We start from the raw sequence: 22,817 nt of genomic DNA, 5'->3' as shown, positions 1-22,817 counted from the left end.
CCTAAAAATGACCAAAATACCCCTGAAACCTATAAAATGACAATAATGCCCCTAAAACCTATAAGATGATAAATATACACCATAAACCTACAAAATTATCGAAATATCCTTGAAACCTAAAAATGACCAAAAGACTTTGAAACCTAAAAAATGAACGAAATACCCCTAAAACTTAAAAAATAACCGAAATACTCTTTAATCTAAAAAATAGCCAAAATACCCCAAAACCTAAAAAATTACCAAAATACACCCCAAACCTTATATTTACCCTTCGAAACCTAGAAAATTACTGAAATAGCCATAAAATATAAAAATTGCTAAAATACACCTAAAATCTAAAAAATGGAAAAAAAAATGCCATCGCAACCTAAAAATGACTGAAATACCCTTAGAATCTAAAAAATGACGAAAATAACCCCGAAACCTAAAAAATTACCGAAATTCCCTCAAAACCTACAAAATGACTCAAATATTCTTAGAACCTTTAATTTGACAAAAATACCCTCGAAACATCCAAAATATCACAAACGTCTATTTTGGTAATTTAATTAAGAGGTTTCAAGTGTATTTTGGTCATCTTACTGTTTAGGGGTATTTTGGTCACTTTAAAGGTTTCAATGGTATTTTGGTCATTTTAGATATTTTGAGGGGGTATTTTGGTCGCTTTAGAGGTTTAGGGCTATTTTGGTCGCTTGATAGGTTTCAGGGTATTTTTGGTAATTTTAGAGGTTTGGGGTTATTTTTGCTCATTTTAGATGTTTTGGGTGTATTTTGGTTATTTTAAAGGTTTAGGGGTATTTTGGTCATTTTATGGATTTAAGGGTATTTTGGTCATTTTATAGGTTTAGGGTGCATTTTTATCATTTTATAAATTGTAGGGGTATTTTAGTCATTTTATAGGTTTCAGAAGTATTTTAGTCATTTTTTAGTTTTCGGGGGTATTTAATTCATTTTTTAGTTTAGGGGGTATTTTGGTAATTTTTAAGTTTCGGGGGTATTTTGATTAGTTTTTAGGTTTTTGAGGAATTTTGGGCATTTTTTAAGTTAAGGGCTATTTTGGTTATTTTATATTTCAAGGGTATTTCAATCAAATTTTAGGTTTCGAGGGTATTCCAATAATTTTTTTAGGTTTGGGGGTATTTTGGTAATTTTTAGGTTTCAAGAGTATTTTGATCATTTTTTTTAGGTTTCGAAAGTATTTCAGTCACTTTTTAGGCTTTGGGGGTATTTTGGTAATTTTAAGTGATTTTTTTAGCATATTTGGTGATTTTCGGGGGTACTTTGGTCATTTTGAGATTTCATGGGTATTGTTGGTAAAACATAGTTTGTATCACATACAAAACATACGCAACAAAAAATTAACAGATTTACTTCATTCGCAATTGATAACATGTACTATGCAAATTTCAGAATTTAAGAACAAGAGAGCATACCTTGATGCAATGAAATTCAAAACTAAAGATTAGAAGTACTTGAGAACACTTTTAATCTTCACTCCAATTCCACTTATACCCAAAAAGTGTGGTCTTTCAATTAGTTTATATGTACGTGTTCAAGGGAGAATAAGAGAGTAGCTTACACTCACATACACATTATTTCATTCAAATTACAAAATTCTATATGTTTCTCTCCTTAGATATAAATAATTATCTAATTGGGCTAACTTTTTAGGCCATTCTAACTGAGTTTTAGTATGTGGCTTGGAGTGTGAACAAAAGGGACAAATAAGACACTAGCTCCAATGGATTTTGGGTCTTTTTGTCAACTCTTGACAAGCTCAAAATTATAATTAATTATATTTAATATCACTATATAGATATAATTGCACTCTAAACCTTATTAATAAATTATATCCGAAAAATTTTATTATACATTTAACCCCTTCATTAAGATATTCTTAGTAATATAAAGTCATGAATGTTGACTGCCACTTTGAAGATTACTATATCTTAATTATTGAGTATCCGGTTTAATCATTTAAGTTATTCATCATATATTTATGAAATCCAATTTCATAAATAAATATTTTAGTAGCTTCTTACTAAAGTGGTTAGGCCTAACACTTTAAATAACCAAACCCATTAAACTTATTTCAATGGAATATTTTATATCTTCGTTAAGATGTTATAAATTCCATCTTAAGAATATATTTTCCTACAACATTAAATGTGACTGCCTAACATATTGAGGCTTTGATCGTGACTTTAGATCTCACTTCTGATATATCAAAGTAATCTACACTTCATGATCATGTTCATTATTCTTTAAGGGTTGAGAGTTCATGTAAATAGAAGCTGTGAGATTTATTATTCACTTGACAATCATTGGTATAATAATAAATCTTACAGTGATCCAGTTTAATATCTCTTAACATTTAAAACATATTAACGAGAAGTCTCCACTTCCATGATCAAGACAAATCATCTTAGTTGATATGTTATAATCTTCGCATATGAAATGTCCAATTTCATTACTGACTACGAACTAAAATTCTAAGTTTACAAAGAACTTGTGATTTATATCTTCTATGACTAAATCACATAAATCACATATTATGCATCTCATAGACTATACAATAATACCCAAATATTTATGTTACTATTATTTTAGATAATAATAAAACAACTTTATTACATAGAATATAATGTCATTTATAATGTCATACATAACATTATACAATAGGATTTAAAAGGCATATATCCTAACAGGTATTTTGCTTATTTTAGAGATTTTGAGATATTTTGGTCAATTTAGTAGTTTTTTTAGCATGATTGATGATTTTAGAGATATCAGGGGTATTTTGGTCATTTAGAGGTTTTATGGGTATTTTGCTCATTTTAGATATTTTTAGGATATTTTGGTCATTTTAGTAGGTTTTGAGCATATTTGGTAATTTTATAAAAATCAGGTTTGGGTTGGGTATGGATATCCATGAATAAACAAACCAAGTAACAATTGGGTATGAATACTAATTGGGGAACAAAGTTTCTTTCCAAACTAGTTTGGAGAGAAATCCTTCAAACTTATCATATATTTTTATATTAAGTATGAATTTTGAAAATCTAATCGTTGGATTGCATATTCTTATTATATCCTTCATGCTTGCAAAATGTCAAGAAGATAAAAAATCAATTACTATGTCATCAAACAAATGTCAAAATTTCAAGTTTTTTTTTTTGTTCTAAAATTGTGTATAAAAAATAAGTTTATTAATTGAATAGTATATAACATCTTATTTAAACGGAATTTGATATACATGTTAAGAATATAAAGAACATGAAATATTTCAACGGTTAGATTTTCAAAATTCACACTTGAAAAAGAGATATATGATAAGTTTGAAGGGTTTTTCTCCAAACTAGTTTAGAGAGAAATTTTGTTCCTAATTGGTTAAGGTAATCAGATATCTATTGATAAATTAATTGGGTTGAGTCTGGGTATACCCTACCCACTGTTATCCCTAATCCAAACTTATAAACTTAAATTTTGAAGTAACATAGTATTTTTATATGTTATATTGGTCCCAATTCTCTTAAGAAATTGTTTCTACAATAAGTGATGTCAGACTTAAATAGTGAACTGAAAAATTAAAAGAAACTCAATCATTCAAATGGAATCTTCGGTTTTATGGATTAGTTTGGCCATAAGATATTCTGCCACGTTTATTACGTTTGCATGCAGATGGATGTCCAGAAAATTGTATCTACAATTATTTTATTAAGAGTAATGCTAAAGATCGTCGTTAGACATTGGTTTAGGAGCTATTTTTAAAAACATTTTATGGAATAATAAAATAATTAATATTATTAACAATTTTTTATATTTCTCATGAAACTGGTGTCAAAACTTTCCTATTGTAGTTTATGAACAATTGCCTTAAGGGCAGGGACAGACCAAGGTCCCTTGGGTCCAATTTATTTTAGTTATTAAATATTTCATTTTTGTAGTTGGGCTTCCTTCTAAAATCTTAGGCTCTCCTTCTCTCCAATTAACCTAGCTAGTCTAATCCAAATAGTAATTATCCAACCCAAAAACTTAATAAAAACAATAAAAACATTCACAATAGTAATTATATTTTAGTTAAAAAAAAAAAACTATTTTACCACAAAAGAATAAAAAAATCATGTGCTATTGGAGAAGCTAAAACTAAATTTTTTGCAACTACAATAAATTAGTATAAATTCCAATTGACTTGTATTAAAAAAAAAAAAAAAAAAAAACCAATTGACTATAGCAAGTTGTTAAAAATAAAAAAAAAAAAAAAAAAAAAAAAAAAAAAAAAAAAAAAAAAAAAAAAAAAAAAATCCTAACCAGCCTAGTATTAAAAAAAAGATTATTTTGTTTTTATTTTTTTCTTTGTTGATAGATAATTGTATCTTAATGTATTTAGAAACAAATATTTTGTGTAATTTTTTAATACCATATGGATGCTTGGATTATTATTATTATTATTATTATTATTGTAGACGACTAAATTTCTTAGTTCGAAATAAATCAAACAAGTAAAATAGTTGTACAAATGCGAATTTGTATTGATGATTGTGGTATAATTCTCTGTGATTACAAAAGAGTTATTTTTTGGTTCGATCTCCTTGCAAGACTTGTTAATTGAATTTGTGGTAATGTGATTTTGACTTAAACACAAAGTATCCTTCAATTTGGTTGAAGGATGGATCGAAGATTGCTGAAACGGAATTACAATGAATCTCTGGCTATGAGCTTGTTAGAAATCCTTTGTTCTTCACGTTCTTCGTGTTCTTCGTGTGTTCTTCGTGTTCTTGGATTTGTGGTGGAAGTTCTTCGAGGTTTTAGAGGCTTGAATCCGTAGAGCTTCACTGATTTGTGATTTGTTGATGTTTTCGGACACTTTAGGCTTGATTCCCGCAGATTTTTGGATCTAGGCGGATGATTTGGGTGATTTTCCTTCGAATGTTCTTCGTATTCGAAGTTGAAGTTCTTGAAGTTCTTGGAGGCTTTAGAGCTTGGTTCCGGTAAAGTTTCTGGACTTCTAAGTGCTTCAAATGGTTTTGATGTGTCCTCTCCAAATCTCTAGATCCCTCCAAATGCCTTAGGAAGGCTTCTATTTATAGGAGTTTTGGGGTAGGTAAGCGACACGTGACGGAGTCTGATTGGTGACACGTGGCAGAGTTTGATTGGTCCGCTTATGTCATCGCTTGCACATGCTGGATTGATTGTGTCATCGCTTACACGTGCTGGACTGATTGTGTCATCGCTTACACGTGCGAGCTTGCTTAGGTCATTGCTTACACGTGCGAGGCTGCTTATGTCATCGCTTGCACGAGCTGATGCATGATTGGTTCTTGTATGACACTTGGCAAATTTCTGTTGGCTCTTGAATAATAATAGTAAAACCTAGCAGCAGCATGTGGCGCTTTGTAATTGGCTGCATTTTGTGGACTTGGTAGTGTGACGTGTCAGCTTGTGATAGGTCGGGAATTTTCCTTCTCTACAATTATACTCCAGTCCTTACTAATTTAAAATCCTGAGTCCGTTTTAGTCTAAGGCTTCGTTTGAGAGTTCATAAGGGAATGGAATGGAATAATTATAAAGGAATAAAATGTACTTAAGTAAGTGAAATGAATGGAAAAGAATGGAATGAAATGGAATTAAGTAATCTTGATTGGATGTTGTAAAATAAAGGAATGGAAATGAATGAAAATAAATGGAATATAAGTAATCTTGTTTGAGAATAACATAAAGAGAATGGATTGAAATTATTTTATGACAATATTACTATTAAACCCCTATTTGAAAACAAATGGTTGAATATATAAGGGTATTTTAGGAGTTTTAATAAAAAATTCATTAAATCTAATTCCATTTCCTCCCATTCCTCTCAAGGGAATGAAAATTTGAGATTTTAAGGGAATAGAGAGTAATGAGTGTTCCATCCTATCCATTTCATTCTTTTCTACTTAAATTCCCAAATAAGGGAATTAACTTTTCATTTATTCCATTAAAATTCTCAAACAAAGGAACAAAAGAATATTTTAAAATTATTCTTTTCATTCATTTCTATTCCATTCCATTTCCTCCTCTCGAGGCCTAAGTGCATCTGTTAAGATGAGTTTTGTCTAATCTTTTCTACATTTTTTGACTTCTTCTAGAGTTCTAAGTATTACCAAATTACAATATAAAAATGAAGGAGATTTTCTTATTATTTTGAGGGTTTTGATGACTTGGGAACAGTAGACTTTCATCAATATCTTAAATTTGTATTGCTTGCTCCTCTTTCCAATAGATAGTTTATATAATCTTTTGCTTGATTGAACTTTATAGGTTCCGTTTCTGGACCGAATCCAGTGTCCATCAGTTAGTGTTGGTGACGAATTAGCTAGAGTCTGGGGATATGGGCAAAGCTGGCAGGGAAAAGTACCCCTTATCTTCTTTTTCTTGAAGTACCCCTTATCTTGTCTGTCCCCTTCTACCAAAAAAAATGAAAAAGGCTCCTTCCCCTATTTTATAAAAACAATAAAATTAATTTTGAATATAAAATTCGAATGACAAAATGGATTTCCAATAAAATAGAGAGAGAGGATACTTATTATAATTGAGGAAGATTGTATTTATTTTAACTAGTGAGTGAGGAGAAGTGACAACCAAACAAATATTCTTATATTCTTATGTTATTAAACGTGGGAATAACAATGATAGGCTGATAGCTCTTGTGCTGGCTTTACACAAATTCTTGATTATTGCAGAAAATTTATGAACCAAATCCCAACCTTGAAAATCAACCATTACTTTAGGGAAGAAAATACCTGCAGCTATGGTGATGTGCTTTACTAAGAAAGGATCTCGCCTTTAGCATAATTTTGTTATTCTGGATTTTTAACCTGTGCAGATTGCCCAGTTTTTAATTAGAGACTCATCGGTTTATTTTGTAGCAGACTTTGTTCTGACTTAGCAACCTTATCTGAGTAGTAGTTTGTTTGTTTATATATTTCCCTATTTTTACCCCCAAAAAAGAAAGAAAAAATTTTCATCTTCATTGGATATTGGAAGAATTGAATCATCCAATTCTACTTTCAATTGTTCGAAGGTAAAAAGATGTTTATTTTACATCTAGTTAATCACCAATCATTTATTACACGGTTAGAGCATTCTTATCAACTTTCTCATAAAAAATGTCATTTTGACACGCCAAAAACTTACTTTATCATTTTAGCACATCATTTTACAATATCTCATTTATTAGATGTTCTATTCTTCAATTTTATACATTAAAATAATATTTACTACACATTAAAATAATATATTATATCAAATCCCAGCCAATATACAAACACCTAACTTAATGGCAGTTGCCACCAACCAACGAACAACCACTGCTACAACCACCACCAACAGCACATCAACCGCCACAAACTACACCCACAATCACCGGATCTTCCAACAAATTCCAAATACAAAATCCTCAACCAAAAAAAAAAAAAAAAAAACTCAACCAGCCAAAAAAATAGAGAATAAAATCCCCAACCAAAAAAAAAAAAAAAAAAAACTCAACCAGCCAAAAAAATAGAGAATAAAACGCTGACCCAAACTCAACCAATGATCGGTGACGGCTATGAAGGTTGGCGGCGTGATTAGCGGCGAGGACTGGCGAGATCGGCGGCGAGAATTGGCGAGATCGCAGCGAGAACTAGCGAGATCGGCAGCGGCACTGGTGAGACCAAAGGAGTAATTGGTGGCAAGTTCAGAGGAGAGATCGACGAGATCGGACTTTAGGGGACGAGCGAGGATGGTGGTGGAGCTTGATTGGACGCTGGCGTGGTCTTGGTTCTTGATTGTCAATGTCCGGTTGGAAGGATTGATGGAGAGGATGAGAGGCTAAGAGGCTGAGAGAGTGAATCAGAGGTTGGGAGGATTGATGGAGAGGAAGAGAGGATGAGAGAGTGAATAAGATGTCACGGTGAGAGAAGAGAGAGAAAGATGAATAAAAAAATATTAAAAGCATATAGCATCTTCTTCCTTGGGCCTATAAAAGGAAGGGGACAACCGACACCCATTTGTACAACATTGTTCATTATATATTCCCAGATTTAGTAAGAGGTAGGCACTACAGGTTAGAACATTTTTCTGTACCTCATCATGATCCGTGATTTTTTAACCTTCTTGTCCGGCCAGAGAGTTTTTCCACGTTAAAAATCATGGTCTCTATTATTATTTTTTATTATTACCACTCTTGCCCTATTCACTCACACAGTCACACGCCATTTCTCAACAATATAATGACACTCGGATAATGGTGTCGTCAAAATTCTACTTCGAGTACCTTGTTTAACGGACCTCGTCAACCTAAGATCATAAGACTTCCTTTTAAAATTATACTCCATATTTTAAACAAATAATTTTATTTATAAGCATACAAAATTTTTAATTGGGATTTTAGAGGCTGTAAGTATGTATATAATATTGTTTTAAAATTTTGGGACCATCCATATATAAAAGTATGAAATATTTATGAATTTTTGTAAAAGTTTTGAAGCTAGCAACCATGACCGCTGTCCCTAAGATGGCTCCACCACTAAAATTCTTTTATACATTGGCTCTGTCACTTAAGAAAAGTCTGTACCTGAGTTATTGGCGGTGTGAGGTTCTAGATTAACATCAACAAAAACAATAATAAATAAAATAAAAACAAGAGGAGTTACTTTACGGGGAGGGAAAAAACTCTCAGTTAGTTTAAGAAAAACTTGTATGCACTAGACCCAAGTATTATCCTACCTCAACATTACAAGGGAGAAGAATCATTTATCGCTCTTGGGAACTTTCATTGGATATGCAAAAAATAATTGTCAAAAAAGTTAATTTTTTTTCTCATGAAAAGTTTTTAAAATTTCATAAAATCCGTCAACTTTTTTTTTTTTTTTTAATAATAAAAGTCTAGCCAAAAATAAAAAATAAAAATCAATTCAAGAGCCTGCTTCAGAAATTGAAACGTGCAGTCCTGCACACAATATTCTACTTGCCATCATTGGTAACGTGGACGAGAAATGGGATTTCCTTTTGGGATCTCAATCTTGACACCAAGATCAAGAAAAAAAAAAAATCCTCGCTACGAGCCACCGACTTCCTATAAGGAAAATTGAAATTATATATATATATATATATATCTAAATTATGTGATTTAATCATACGGTTAGAGCTTTTTACGAAGAAAAAAGAAATCAGAATAAAATAGTTATTCTTCTAAAAAAGAAAATAAAAGCACTAACATAATAATTTTTTTATTTTTTATTATTAATGGAAGACATAATGATACTGGTTGAATATTGGATAATATATTTTCCATACATGATACAACCATAAAGATTGGCGGAATCTATTTTATTTTATTTTATTTTATTTTTTAATTATAAAGAAAGATGACGGATGGAGTGAAGTGTAGAAGTATTCTTTATTATTAGATTGATGGTATCCGATTGATCACGTTTAAATTAAGCATGTAGACGGGATTTCCAGATACTGTATTTGTGTGTACTATATAATCACCTATAAGGCTATAACTAGGTACCTTAATTAAACTTTCGCTATACATATTTGACTTTTATTTATGGAAAATTCTATATTGATACTCTCACTTTTTTTTTTTTTTTTTTCTTTTTCTTTTTTGGGTATAATATGGTATTTCTAATATTTTTTTTTACTAGATAGAAATTCTACTCTATTTTAATTTAAATATATCGATGTGTGAAATTCCCTTCTGACCCAACAAATACTTATAATTGTGGAGTAACCATCGCGTCAAGAATACGTAATGGTAATACTTATAATAATTAATATCACTAAAACATCATATTCGATGGTAGTAATATCACTTTAAAATATTGAATAGCACTAATGTCAGATGCGATAGTAAAATATTATATTTGATTGTTGATTATATTAGATGATACCAACTTTCATTAGATAGTATTAACATCACATATGACCATAATTACATCATATGTTTTATATATATGTATGTATTAAAAAAAAAGGTGTCATATGTGATAGTAAAATATTATATTTGATTGTTGATTATATTAGATGATACCAACTTTCATTAGATAGTATTAACATCACATATGACAAAAATTACATTATTATATGTTTTATATATATATATATATATATGCATGTATTAAAAAAAAGGCTAACGTGCAAATTACACCCTCTAAATTTGGTAGAAATTCATTTCAATCTTTTAACTGTACTTTTGTTTAATTGAATCCTCAAAGTTTCAAATTTATTCAATTCATTCCTTCTATTTAATTTTGTCAAAAAATTTCCCTTAAAAAAAAATTATTTTCACATGAAAAAAAGCTATAAATTAATAAAAATATTTTATAGGTTTTTATGTTAGAATTAAAAAAAAAAAACATTTTTCATTAGTTAATTCCATACCTAAAGAATTTTTTTAATGAAATTGGACAAAAGACCTGTATTGAATAGCTTTTGAAATTGGAGGATTCAAANAGGAGGAACTCTCAGACTCACTACTTGAGCCTGAACCAAACACCTCGTCGTAGCCCGCTCCTTCGCGGACCGACGACTGATCACTCGACATCTACCTACAAGTGACGGGTGTAAACTAAGCACCTAGGATGACGACCTCACTTTAAAAAAGAAATTGAAAGCATGCGAGAAAGGAAGGGAAACTTACAAGTTCTGGAGTGACGGTTGAAAAAGCGACGGCAGGAACGTTGGTTGAACTGACGGAATGTGGGCGACGGACGTGCTCTCCAGGAATCAAGTGAATGAAATAGTGAAAATGAGGAGGGGGGCCACATATATATATATAAGTTAAACGCACGGAAGACGAAGCGACGCCCGCGTTCAGACACGGAGCCAATCCAAGCACGCCACCTGTCCTAGCATTTAATACTAAAAGTGTCAGCAGCAATAATTCTCTTGATCAAAGTGGCAGGTAGTGACGAATGCAAACTCCATAACCCGTCAGGTACAACCGACGGAGATATGGAGTAGGGGGCAACTGATATGGAAGAATTATAGCAGGTACCATGAGCCTAACCCGTCAGCTTCTGCTCTGGCTGACGGGTCCGTTATGATGAATGCTGTAGGCTAAGCGTCAAGGAATGCATGCTGACTAGATCAAGACAAAACCGACGGGCTGAAGTCCCCAAGTCTAACTGACGGCAATTTGGAGCCCCTAGGCTACTGAACGTAGCAAGAAGCTGACGCCAACTCAGCTGAAGGGGAAAGTGCCAGCTGACGGTTTTAAGGCCGACGGTTCTATGAAAACCATGACTTGGTCACCACGCATGGGTTTTAGGGAAATTGCTTGTATTCCACGCCCAGTATCAGAGTCCTATAAGGAAAGGATTCTGCAATCTACGCGCATAAGGATTCCTATAAGGAAAAGACTTCTACTCCAAGGAAGAAAGGTCCACCCTCTACTACTATAAAAACCCCAATACCCTCATAAGCCGAGGTACGCACAATTTACCCCTCTCTAGCACTCTAGAGTTGAAAGTTCTAACTTGACCTTCGGAGGGTATTTGGCCGGCACCACACCAGTGCTCTCTGTGAGGTCTTTTCCTTTTTGTTGTGCAGGTGTTGTTTTGAGCGTACAAGTGTCGTGCAACTCACTGGTGAGATTTTCGGCATCATCAGAATCATTCTTCAATGTCAAAGAAAAGGAAATGTTTATGGTTGTTCTCTAATTTAATTATGTGGGTAATTATAGAATATCTCAAGAATACAATATTTGCTTTTAATTATTATATTATCTCACATAAACATAATACTAAATCTCATTAACTTTTTTTTTTAATTTTTAATTTTTTTTTAGGGATAGTTTCAACCTATGACGTCCACTCTTGATAATAGCTTTTTATCATCAAACCAAGATACCAATCAATTTTTTGTATAGGTGAGAATTAAATTTCAAATTTCTTATTCAACCATCATTAATTAAATTCAAGGTAATATACAAAATTCATATGAGAAGAAAGAGTACACAATTATTATACTCTATAAGTATTCTATAATTTTCCTTGTATATATAATAAGTATTATATTTATTACTGTAGGGACTTAAATTGGATCGGACCCAGAATAGGAATGGGTTTCTAACCCAACAAGTCCAAACAATAAATTTTTAGAGAGTGGGTAAAAGAACTAGTTCCATTCAATAGAAAAGGTCATGATCATTGTGCAGCAAAGGATGCTTCAAACTAATCAAATGATAAAAACTCTCATCGGCTAGGTATTAGGGGATATCTTTCTGGCTTCTATCCTTTTTCTTCTTTTCTTTCTGTCCCCTCTAATGTCATCCATTTTCAGGTTATATACCACGTTCCTCACCCCATTCTCACCGTACACGTGTAGGTTCTATTCTGGGAACTCCTTTCTGTCCCATCCAGCACCTCCCGGAACCTTCGCTCAGCAGCCATAAGGCTGCTTGGTTACTGTTCAGGTATCACCTCCACATAAATGTGGCCAGAGAGTTAGTTGGAAAGCATTTAATGTGGAGGTATCAGCTTTAGAAGAAATTTGTTATCTCCCCCGGTTCCTCCTTTGTTCTATATTCACTTTTTAGTTCTAATACAACTTTGCGGGGTACCTTGAATAGTAAGATAGTTACATCCACCTTGGACTATGGTATCCAAGGTGGATCTTATCCTCGGACGCGTTTTGGGTCACTATATATGACTTCCATCTCTTTTACTTATACTAATCCCACAATATCTTTCTTAAACCATCCTCGGATAAGTGAATGTCCACGGACTGGGCCTTTGGGCCACAAGCCCATTTTCTACAATTTTCACATCATCTTTTTGGATAACCGACCCCACAATAGCCCCTCAAAATCTCGCTTTTTGTCACCTCGGAAAAAGGGAGATTTTGATATCTTGCCCTCACCCCTTTCGTGGACTTTCCTACTCTTCAGAACGTCTTTCTACCTGCCCAAGGCACGCTCCTGACGCTTCGGCATCAGGAGCACGCCATTGTAAATGATGACGGCTTCTTTGTCCCCCACGTTCAACAGTAAGATGTAAATCTAACAGTGGAGGATCTTCAGTATTTATGAACGGGACTTTTCCCGCTTACAATTTCTGCGCCACTATAAAGAGCTTTTCAAATCAACTTTCTTTTCAGTTACAAAAATCACACTAGCGTGTATTCATTGAACCTGTCTCTCTTTCTCACCTCTCCACGCTCTCATAAATACTGAGAGTCTGTCCGAGGACCTCCTTTTTTAAACCTGTAAGTTTCCTTAACCCTTCTTAGCCTTCAATCCTTTTTACTAATTTTTCTTCACGACTTTTAGAAAATGGGTAGGTTCAAGAGTTTGGTTGAGTCCGAAGAGGATATAGAGATATTTAGAGCTAAGTACAGGATTCCCCCAACAGTAGGCATGAGATATGCTTCCCCAGAAACGTGGGTAAACGATAGGAAAATGGGAGAAGTGGTCATCCTTATGATCGCCTTTATAGAGGGAGGGATGACTATTCCTATGGGTAATCTTACTAGAAGTTATCTTAGATTCTTTAGGTTATCTCCCACACAATGTGCTCCAAATATGTTCAGGGTGCTAGGGAGAATAGAAGCCCTAAATGCGAGGATGAATTTAGGTCTGACCCATCACGATGTGAACTGGATGTACAATCTTAATCATCTAAAGGGTTAGGGTTACTATCTTAAGTCTAGGCATCTTGAAGTAAGGTTAATCCAATACCTCCCTACATCGAATAAAGGATTAAGAGATGACTTTTTAATCTTTTCTGAGGAGTGGTATGATGGTTTACCCTATCCAACCTAAACTATAAGCCTATATAGTTTGGATTGTATTCTTTAATTCACGTTATCTCTATTTCTGACAAAATTTTCCTCCTGTTTTAATGATTTTGCAGACAAGCACGCTACCAGACCTCAATTCAGACTAGTCAACAAGGAGAGTTTAGACAGAATCTTGCGATCCGAGGTGTATGTGAACCCATCTGACGGCCAACTGAGGGCAGCACACATAATCCTTAGGTATAAACCTATTTCCAAAGCATTTCAAGCTCCCAAGTGCGTGATAAAGGCCAAAGATTCTCGGCTTCACCGCATTAGTGTAGCTTTTGAAGGATTTATTATTCCCGAGGACGTTCCGATTCATGAAGGTACCCCTTTTACTCAGCTGTTATTTGTGGCTACTCCTTCTATAGGAGCTTCGTCGTCGCACTCCATTCCTCAGGTTGGGAAGGAAGAAGAAGAAGAAGAAGAACAGACTTCAGAGGGATTCTACAGACAAATACACCTATCGAATAACTAAACTAATGGTACACTACTTCCTTCACTTCAAAGCTTATAAGGCAGCAAGTGGGGGGGTTTTCCTTCGATATGGGACTCCTAGGACACCATCCGAGGTGAATGCCAAGCATGCCTAGGTGAATGCCAAGCACTCCTAGGACGTTGCAAGGCCATCCGAGGACGGCCTAGGTGGTTGCCAAGCATGCCTAGGTAAGTGCCAAGCACGCCTAGCAGGCCTAGGACGTTGTGAAGCACGCCTAAAGTACCCACAATAAAAGGGGTACCTTAGGCGTGCTTCACAACGTCCTAGGCGTGCTTGGCACTCACCTAGGCATGCTTGGCAACTACCTAGGCCGTCCTCAGATGGCCTTGCAACGTCCTAGGAATGCTTGGCATTCACCTCGGACGGTGTTCTAGGAGTCCCACATCGAAGGAAAACCCCCCCACTTGTTGTCTTATAAGCTTTGAAGCGAAAGAAGTAATGTACCATTAGTTTATAGTTATTCGAATAACTATAAACTAATGGTACACTACTCCCTTCGCTTCACAGTTTATAAGGCAGCAAGTGGGGTGGTTTTCCTTCGATGTGGGACTCCTAGGACACCATCCGAGGTGAATGTCAAGCATGCCTAGGTGAATGCCAAGCACTCCTAGGACGTTGCAAGGCCATCCGAGGACGGCCTAGGTGGTTGCCAAGCATGCCTAGGTGAGTGCCAAGCATGCCTAGCAGGCCTAGGACGTTGTGAAGCACACTTAAGGTACCCACAATAAAAGAGGTACCTTAGGTGTGCTTCACAACATCCTAGGCATGCTTGGCACTCACCTAGGCATGCTTGACAACTACCTAGGCCGTCCTCGGATGGCCTTGCAACGTCCTAGGAGTACTTGGCATTCACCTCGGACAGTGTCCTAGGAGTCCCACATCGAAGGAAAACCCCCTCACTTGCTGCCTTATAAGCTTTGAAGCGAAGGAAGTAGTGTACCATTAGTTTATAGTTATTCGAATAACTAAACTAATAGAACACTACTCCTTTCGCTTCACAGCTTATAAGGCAGCAAGTGAGGGGGATTTTCCTTCGATGTGGGACTCCTAGGACACCGTCTGAGGTGAATGCCAAGCATGCCTAAGTGAATGCCAAGCACTCCTAGGACGTTGCAAGTCCATCCGAGGACGGCCTAAGTGGTTGCCAAGCATGCATAGGTGAGTGCCAAGCATGCCTAGCAGGCCTAAGACGTTATGAAGCACACCTAAGGTACCCACAATTACTTTTCGAACTTTGACTAGTTTTATTTTTCAATTTCGTGCTTACTTTTATGAAAACTCCAAATGATATAAAAAGTTGAGAGAGAGAGAGAGAGAGAGAGTTTTTCCTTCTAATATCCACCTTTCTGTTATAAACTAGCTTATAATTCCTGCATTCGCATCAATGCATTGAATAACAGTTATCATTTATCAATTTATATTTTTCATATAGAGTCAACTAGACAAACATTTGTAGATATTATAAATAAATGATTATATATATATATATATTTTTTTTTTCTTTTTTAAAGGCGTAATTATAATCATTTTGAATGAAAATTCATATATACCACTAAAACTATAGCCTCCACTCTTTTTCTTATTTTTTAGTTTTTAATTTTTTTTTCAATCTTCTTTTTGCTATAATCCAAATTTTAATTGCTCAAAAGAATAGAGAAAAAATGTTGAATTCAACATTATTTTTTAATAGCATTCAAGGCAATGAGGATACAAAATTGCTAATACATTTTTATACTCTTAACACTTTTATAATAATTTATTTTAAGAAATAAAATTGATTTTTTTAAACTCTATTTATTTATATTAATCTCCAAATTACATTAATATATATATATATATATTTGTGTATTTAGTTTGCTATTAATATCAATTATTATTTTTATATTAATTTTGACTTCAACATCGCCCCCCTAAATTGAATTTCTAACTTCGCCACTGATGACTGTTGTGGTTGAAAGTCATATAATTGATATATGGTGATTGCAAATGGCCATCGAAAAGTAATTCGGAGAATCATATATGTGAACAACTACAATTCATCAAATCAACTTGTTGTCTTACAGGAAAACTATACCATATGCAACAGACGTTGAATGCATCACTTGGTTTTCTGTTGTGCAAGAACTAGAAGGGGTTAACCAAAATTGGCCATCCAACCAGGAAAAAAATAAAAAAACAAAAAAAAGGAGGGGTTAACCATGTTTATTTATAAGAAGCTTACCTTTTTTCAACAAAAAATTAGCTCATGTGTAAAACTAAAAAATCTACGCTAGAACATTAGTGAAAGCCTGCTAACACTGTAATGATTTGTCGAAGTTGTAAAAAAGGTAGCTTTGACATCAACAACTTGAGCCTCTACAAAAAGACATAATTTTTTTCAATTTTACCTCTAAAAGTACAAGGCACAATCATACTTATTTTATCAAGCAGAATTGAAATCAATTATGAACAAAGATGGCAAAGCCAAAGTTATACATGCCATACTATAGTTAACAAGTGACAGTCATTGAAATTCCTCCACCAGAGTACTCTCTAACAAGTTCCTTATATAACCAAATGTTCCATCCAGCATACTGTAAAAATATGAGAATTAATTGCAAACTCTATCAAAGAAAACAAAGATTGTAGAGACTTGTAGATACTTGTCATGCTATAAGCAGACAATTGATAGTCACGGACATTCCTCCAGCAAAGTACTCCTTGACAAGTTCCTTATAAAACCAAATGTTGCATCCAGCATGCTGTAAAAATAAGACACAGATTATCAAGAGAAAGAAACACTGACTAAAAAAAATAAAAGAAAATTAATGAACATCCACCCATTGAGAATCATAATATATATATATATATATTATATATATTTGTGAATTATTAAAACATAAAATATAAATTTAAGAAAAAACAATAATAATACCTAGACCAAAAAAAAAAAAAAAAAACCTTAGAAAGTTCAGATGTCAAGTACATTAACAGAGAGGCGTACTCAATTTTTTGCTCCAGCCCTGCACAAGAGAAGCAAGCAAATTGTTAGTAATATAATTCATTCTAAAACAAGTTCACCAAATAAAGACAAGTGACGTCGCAGGAAAATGACACGTATAAAGGGCATACAACCTAGCACGACACATTTAAAATGTGGAAATGAGGTGGCAACATCAGGACTCGAATACAGAACTAGAACGTGAGGATCGCTATGGTTACAAAGATTTAAAACAAGAAGATAATTCCAGGAGAGTTATTGACAAGTATTATAGAAAGTTGAGGATGAAGCTTCACATGGAAACTGTTAAATTACCGATTGTCCCAAAAGTTTAAGCTGTTAAGAAATGGTGAATTTAATCACTTAACCATAATTCTAACAGAAACAATAAGCAACAAGACCAAAAGTATAAATAGATTCATAGAAGTAGTACACACGTCCAAAACACATTTCAATTGTTACTTGTTAGTTCATTTGTCAATCTCTAGCTTAGGATTCGGTGAAGTAGTTGTAATCTTTCAATTCAATACTGTAGCTGTTACTAATTTGCATTGATTCATAGAATGCTTTATTTCCTTGGTTGTTTCGTGGCTAAGTGTTTCCCATTGATTATAATTGTTACCTAGAATTTCCTTTGATATCCGACGTAGTTCAATCTTATTATCATTGATATTGATAAGGCAAAAGTCCTCTTAATTGAGACAAAACAAATCCATATCCTGCTCAAAACAAATTCAGATTATGAAATAAAAGCCTTATAAATTAAATTACGTACATAATCAAGATGCTATAACAAGATGATTATCAATTCATTTTTAAAATCTTGAGCTATCAATGAGCCACATCAAAGCCATACATCTGCTGCACACACCACAACTGACAGCAGCAATGTCTTACAATCCCTGTTAAATTCATTCACATCCCCTAGTTTAGAAAACAAAAACACTAGGATTTTAAGACACAAAACCAATCACAAATCTCATGGCAAAAGCTAGAAACTCATTTCGAAGAAAGTGATGGCCTAAAATATGTTTCCTAAATATAATTAGTACTTACTCCTTTAATCAAATTGAATATCAGCACTAAAATGTGAAAACTCTTGCATGCATGTAATCATGAGCCACTAAAGATGCCTAAGAACCACCACAACAATTAATATATGGCACAGTATATACACTCAGAATCTTTTTTTTTTTTTATATAGAAATGAATACACTAAGAATCTACATAAGACACTAGTAAACTGTATGATAAAGTAGATTTCAGAGTCACCTGTTAATCCTTCAAATTTCAAACATGAGACCATCTGATGGAATTTCATTTCTGGCAGGGAAAAAAAAAACACAAACCAACACATGTTAGAAACCAAGTCCCTGAATTTTCTTTTATAAATAACAAAATTTAAATTGGAAACCAGATCAAAGAATTAGATTGGAAAACAGATCATTTTACCTCGGATCAATCACATTATCACCATCAAGCAAAAGAAGGCTGCCGGTACAAATTGACGCTGTAAACCCACAAGGAAAACTCCGATTCTCTACCCTCTGGCCTGTTTTGTTTTCCATGTCATACCAAACAAGATTCATATAGTGCTCTCGTGCCTCCTCCAACAAGACCTCCTTGCCATTCTTGGAAAACATAACCGGCCAATACACAAAAATCCCAGGCACTTCACCTTGCCCAATTCTATAAATCTGTGTCCAGGAACTCTCTACCCCATATTCTTTCATCAGCCAAACTTCGTGATAAGTAGTGTCGTTATGATTCACAAGAACAGAATAACAGAGGTATCTTCCCAACACTTCCAAAGTAGGGAACACACGTTCTTCGTCGCCTGGTTGATCCGGCGCCTTATAGAACCGAAACTTCTCAGTGGCAAGGTCGAAAGCAATAAGCGACTCGATTTTAGATCGAGGAGCATCAACTAACCAATGCACAGCCCCATTCAGAGACGCAGAACCCGGATTAAACGAGAGTTTCTTGTCAGGCCATTGTTCTTCAACCTTTTTCCAAGACTGCGCCTTAAGACTATATACCTTGACTTCAAACTCCTTTAAACTCCTCTTAGCATTATAAAATTCTACGACCCTCAACACCTTATAGTCATCGTTCTGCGGATCATGGCCGAAAGCAAATGCCCTGGCGGAATGCTCGAAACCAGAAGGCTTCTGAACCGGTTCTCGAGGCAATTTCCTGTACTTTCTGATCAACGGGTTCCATATTGCGACCTCGTCTTTCTCGTCAGAGAGGCAAACCAAGCCGTCGCAATGGTGCAAGATGTGGAGCTGTAGGGCCGAGTGAATTTCAACGGCGTTTCCGAACTGGTTGTTGTCGTGTAAAGGAGCGAAGAGGAAACGTAAGAAATCAGAGTCATCGTAGTGCCGGAGGATGATGCCGCAGTCTCTGTTGGACTCGATGGAGAGCTTGAGATGCTTCTTGATGAAATCTTGGCTGCTGATTAGATGGCGCCATTGCTTAGAAATGCAGAGGAAGCGGACAAGAGATTTGACTGGTAAATGGTGTAGTATATTGAGGGTTAGCTCTAGCGGTATATGAGAATTGAAAGCGGAGGAGGATTCCATTGACAAAAGATTTTCTTGTTCAGAGAGAAGGATATGGGTTTTGGCAATTGTTTTCGCTGTTTGAGGATATGGTTTTTGCAATGAATAACCAATTTGTTTATATAAATAGTTTGTGCTAAATGGATAAGAAAGGTCAACAATAAAATTTGGAATAAACACGGCCTAAAAAAAATACACGTGATATAAAGAATTTGTCATTTAGTATTAGAAAACATGTGGACTTTAGAAGTTAGAATAGAAAGTCAAACCCATCCCCAAAAAAAAAAAAAAAAAGTAAGTAAAAACTTTTCATTTTTTANGTTTATTAGTAAGTTACTATACAAGAGCAATTAGTTAGATAATGATGTATAAAAGGCTATTTATTGTTGTGGGGACAGAGTACCCATTTTAGTCCGAGAGCACATTAATTCAGCTTTTCACATCAGTGTTGCTGCTTAATACTGTCATTTTCATTACTTGCCTAGCCCTTTCGCCCACTCTCTACAAAATTTATTGTTTTGGGCTCAGTGGGTTCCGAATCCATACCTCCTTGGGCATGGGCCGCAAAAACTGTCCCCACAATTGTAATTCAAAACTAAGCAACAAAGAATTAATTGAATTCCTCTCTTAATCTCTCAATTTTCGCTCTTTCTAAATTTTCTGCAGGTCCATAGAAACACCCTTTTTACAATTATCACATTAAGATCTTAACATGTATTCGAGGTTCTCTCTCTCCACTAGATGAATACAAACATAATCACAATAATTTCTATTAATAATTACCATAATTATCAATTTTATTAATTTTATTCTTATACACAAAATAAAAGAGAAAACAAGTAATATTTTGTTAAACTTTCTCATGCATCATACAAGTTATTAACTATATATAGAGTGTCTATTCAAATGGAATCATATACCTCATTATATTTGAGTTTGGCTCATTTAATAAACAATGTTATAAATAGGCTAAAGCTTGAGTTGTTGCTTAATCTATGCGAGGCAAAGCTTAAGTACTCTCCATTAGGTGTAATAGAAAAGTACTCTAAATAACTTCAAACACATAATTGCATTGACTAATGAAGCACAAGCAATACTATTTTTCTAAAGGATAATGAAATTCAATGCAACTGTATGTAATGTATTTTACATATGTTAATCATCTATATAATATAAAAAATGAAAAGTTTTTACTTACACAGGCTTAGGTGCTGGCCGTCGATCACCACGCTCAAACTTTTTCTTATAAAAAAGGCTAAGTGTTTCCTTACAAATAGGGGAATGCTCCTCGGCCTATGGCCGAGGAGGCCTTAAGGTTTTTCCCCCTCCCTTTGGCTTTACTAGTTCTTCTTTTATAGTTTTCATCTTCCTATCTCCTGCTTCCATCTGTTGATCGTCTATTTGCTTTTCTTCTGGTTGTCCGTCCCATCAGAGGCATTATCCGCACTCAAGTGGCTCACTCTAACCAACGTTATCCTGCCAAGGGGTTACCTCCCCATTAATGCGGCCAGGGGGGGTTGGTTGAGTGCATTCAATGCAATAGTGACAGCTTACTTTGGGGTTAACCTCTCCCCAAAATCACCTTTGTCAGGCCGAGGACAAGGTATCCTCGGCGTGGATCCAGGAGAATAAGCTTCCCCCCCTTCTCTTCAGGAATAGCTTGCGATCCTCGGCATGGGCCTTGGGCCTGCTATATGATGGGCCGAGGCCATCAGGCCCACGGACCCCACAGTGACCTTAGGAATTGCAAAGCTAATGTAGAAGAAGACATCATTAAGCCTTCCACCGATTTTGCAGACAAAGAAGATCAATTATGTGCTTCGATTACGATTATACCAAAAGGGATAAAGAAAAGGGAGATTTATCATAATAAAAAGTATAGGACGAAATCATGGATAGAAAATATGCCAAAGCCGAGTGGTGCTGGTGGCACCGTGATGGCGGGGCAAGAGAGAAAGTCGAAGAACCTTGGAGAAGAGAGTGAGAATCTGATCCAAACCACCCAAATTTGACCTATGGACCCCAAATTCGACCAAAAACCATAGCCACCTCCACCATAGCGAACCCATCCTCACCACCACCACCACCACCACCATCAAACCCACACATCCCACAACAAAAAATCAGCCACAAATCAAAAGCAACCACCATCGACTACCCACAAATCAGCCACAATACCCACAACAAAAAATCAAAGCAAAAAAGAAAACTCCAGCAACCCCACTCCACCACCGCCGCACTACACACCACCACCACCACTAGTAAACCTACCACTAAAAAAAAAAAAAATCATAGACACAATAAACCAGCATCACCACAGACCACCATAGACCCACCATGCAAAATACCCATACCAAACCCACCACCATAGCACTGCCGATCTCCATGGAACAAAACCAAGCCACCGATTTGATAGAGAGGGAGAAAGAGAGCAAACCATCGAATCGACAATGCTACCGATCTAAGAGAGAGGGAGAAGGTTTGTAGATGCGATACCCATTTGCTTCACAAAAAATGAAAAAAAAAAATGAAAACATATGGGAAGCAAACATTTTCTGTTGATCTGAGAAAGAGAGTTTGAAATATTCAGATGGTTTGGTGAGAGAGAAATTGTTGTTTGTCTGGTTGAGTTAAAGAGCCTGTAGTTTAAGTGTTGAACCCCAGTTAAGTGTGTTTAACATTTTAATTGACGTGACATGTTTCTGAGCGTTGATCATTTTCAAAAAAATCCCTACCGTGAACTGGACCCTCTCCATTTCAAAGGGAAATGGAGAGGATCCAGATCTGCACGGTATTGTTTGATATGTCCATGAAATGTGTTTTAAATTATAAGGATACTTTGGTGAAAAAAAAGGGAAGCCAACGTACACATACAAATTGGTGCTATTGTATATGGCCACACCTCCCATTTTGTTAGAAATATTATGAAGAAGGGGCATGAAACGCCTCTTGATTTTTCAAATAT

The 22,817-nt window shown here is 34.9% G+C and overlaps 1 protein-coding gene and 1 long non-coding RNA gene across 2 annotated transcripts; both read right to left on the bottom strand.

The window, feature by feature from the left end:
- Positions 1-7,196: 7,196 nt before the first annotated feature.
- On the bottom strand, positions 7,197-8,229 carry LOC136069309 (uncharacterized). Its single transcript, XR_010630520.1, has 2 exons — positions 7,524-8,229; positions 7,197-7,463 (listed from the first exon to the last, which is right to left on the bottom strand). It is a non-coding gene; the product is annotated as an uncharacterized LOC136069309 (long non-coding RNA).
- Positions 8,230-16,782: 8,553 nt separating this feature from the next.
- On the bottom strand, positions 16,783-19,928 carry LOC112000253 (F-box protein CPR1). Its single transcript, XM_024032350.2, has 4 exons — positions 18,741-19,928; positions 18,561-18,611; positions 17,274-17,310; positions 16,783-17,049 (listed from the first exon to the last, which is right to left on the bottom strand). Exons 1-2 carry the CDS (start codon positions 19,871-19,873, stop codon positions 18,572-18,574), a joined length of 1,173 nt encoding a protein of 390 aa, XP_023888118.2. The 5' UTR covers positions 19,874-19,928; the 3' UTR covers positions 16,783-17,049; positions 17,274-17,310; positions 18,561-18,571.
- Positions 19,929-22,817: the final 2,889 nt, after the last annotated feature.

This window comes from Quercus suber, unplaced genomic scaffold, assembly GCF_002906115.3.
Source record: "Quercus suber isolate HL8 unplaced genomic scaffold, Cork oak 2.0 scaffold_10, whole genome shotgun sequence".
NCBI lineage: Eukaryota > Viridiplantae > Streptophyta > Magnoliopsida > Fagales > Fagaceae > Quercus > Quercus suber.
Note: the sequence above shows the minus strand (reverse complement) of the source record. Positions and strands in the feature narration are given on the sequence as shown.

Coding starts and splice junctions, on each gene's coding strand:
- LOC112000253 (XM_024032350.2), bottom strand. CDS start 19,873: ATGGAATCCTCCTCCGCTTTCAATTCTCATATACCGCTAGAGCTAACC. Junction 18,612..18,740: donor GATAATGTGATTGATCCGAG/GTAAAATGATCT, acceptor TTTCCCTGCCAG/AAATGAAATTCCATCAGATG.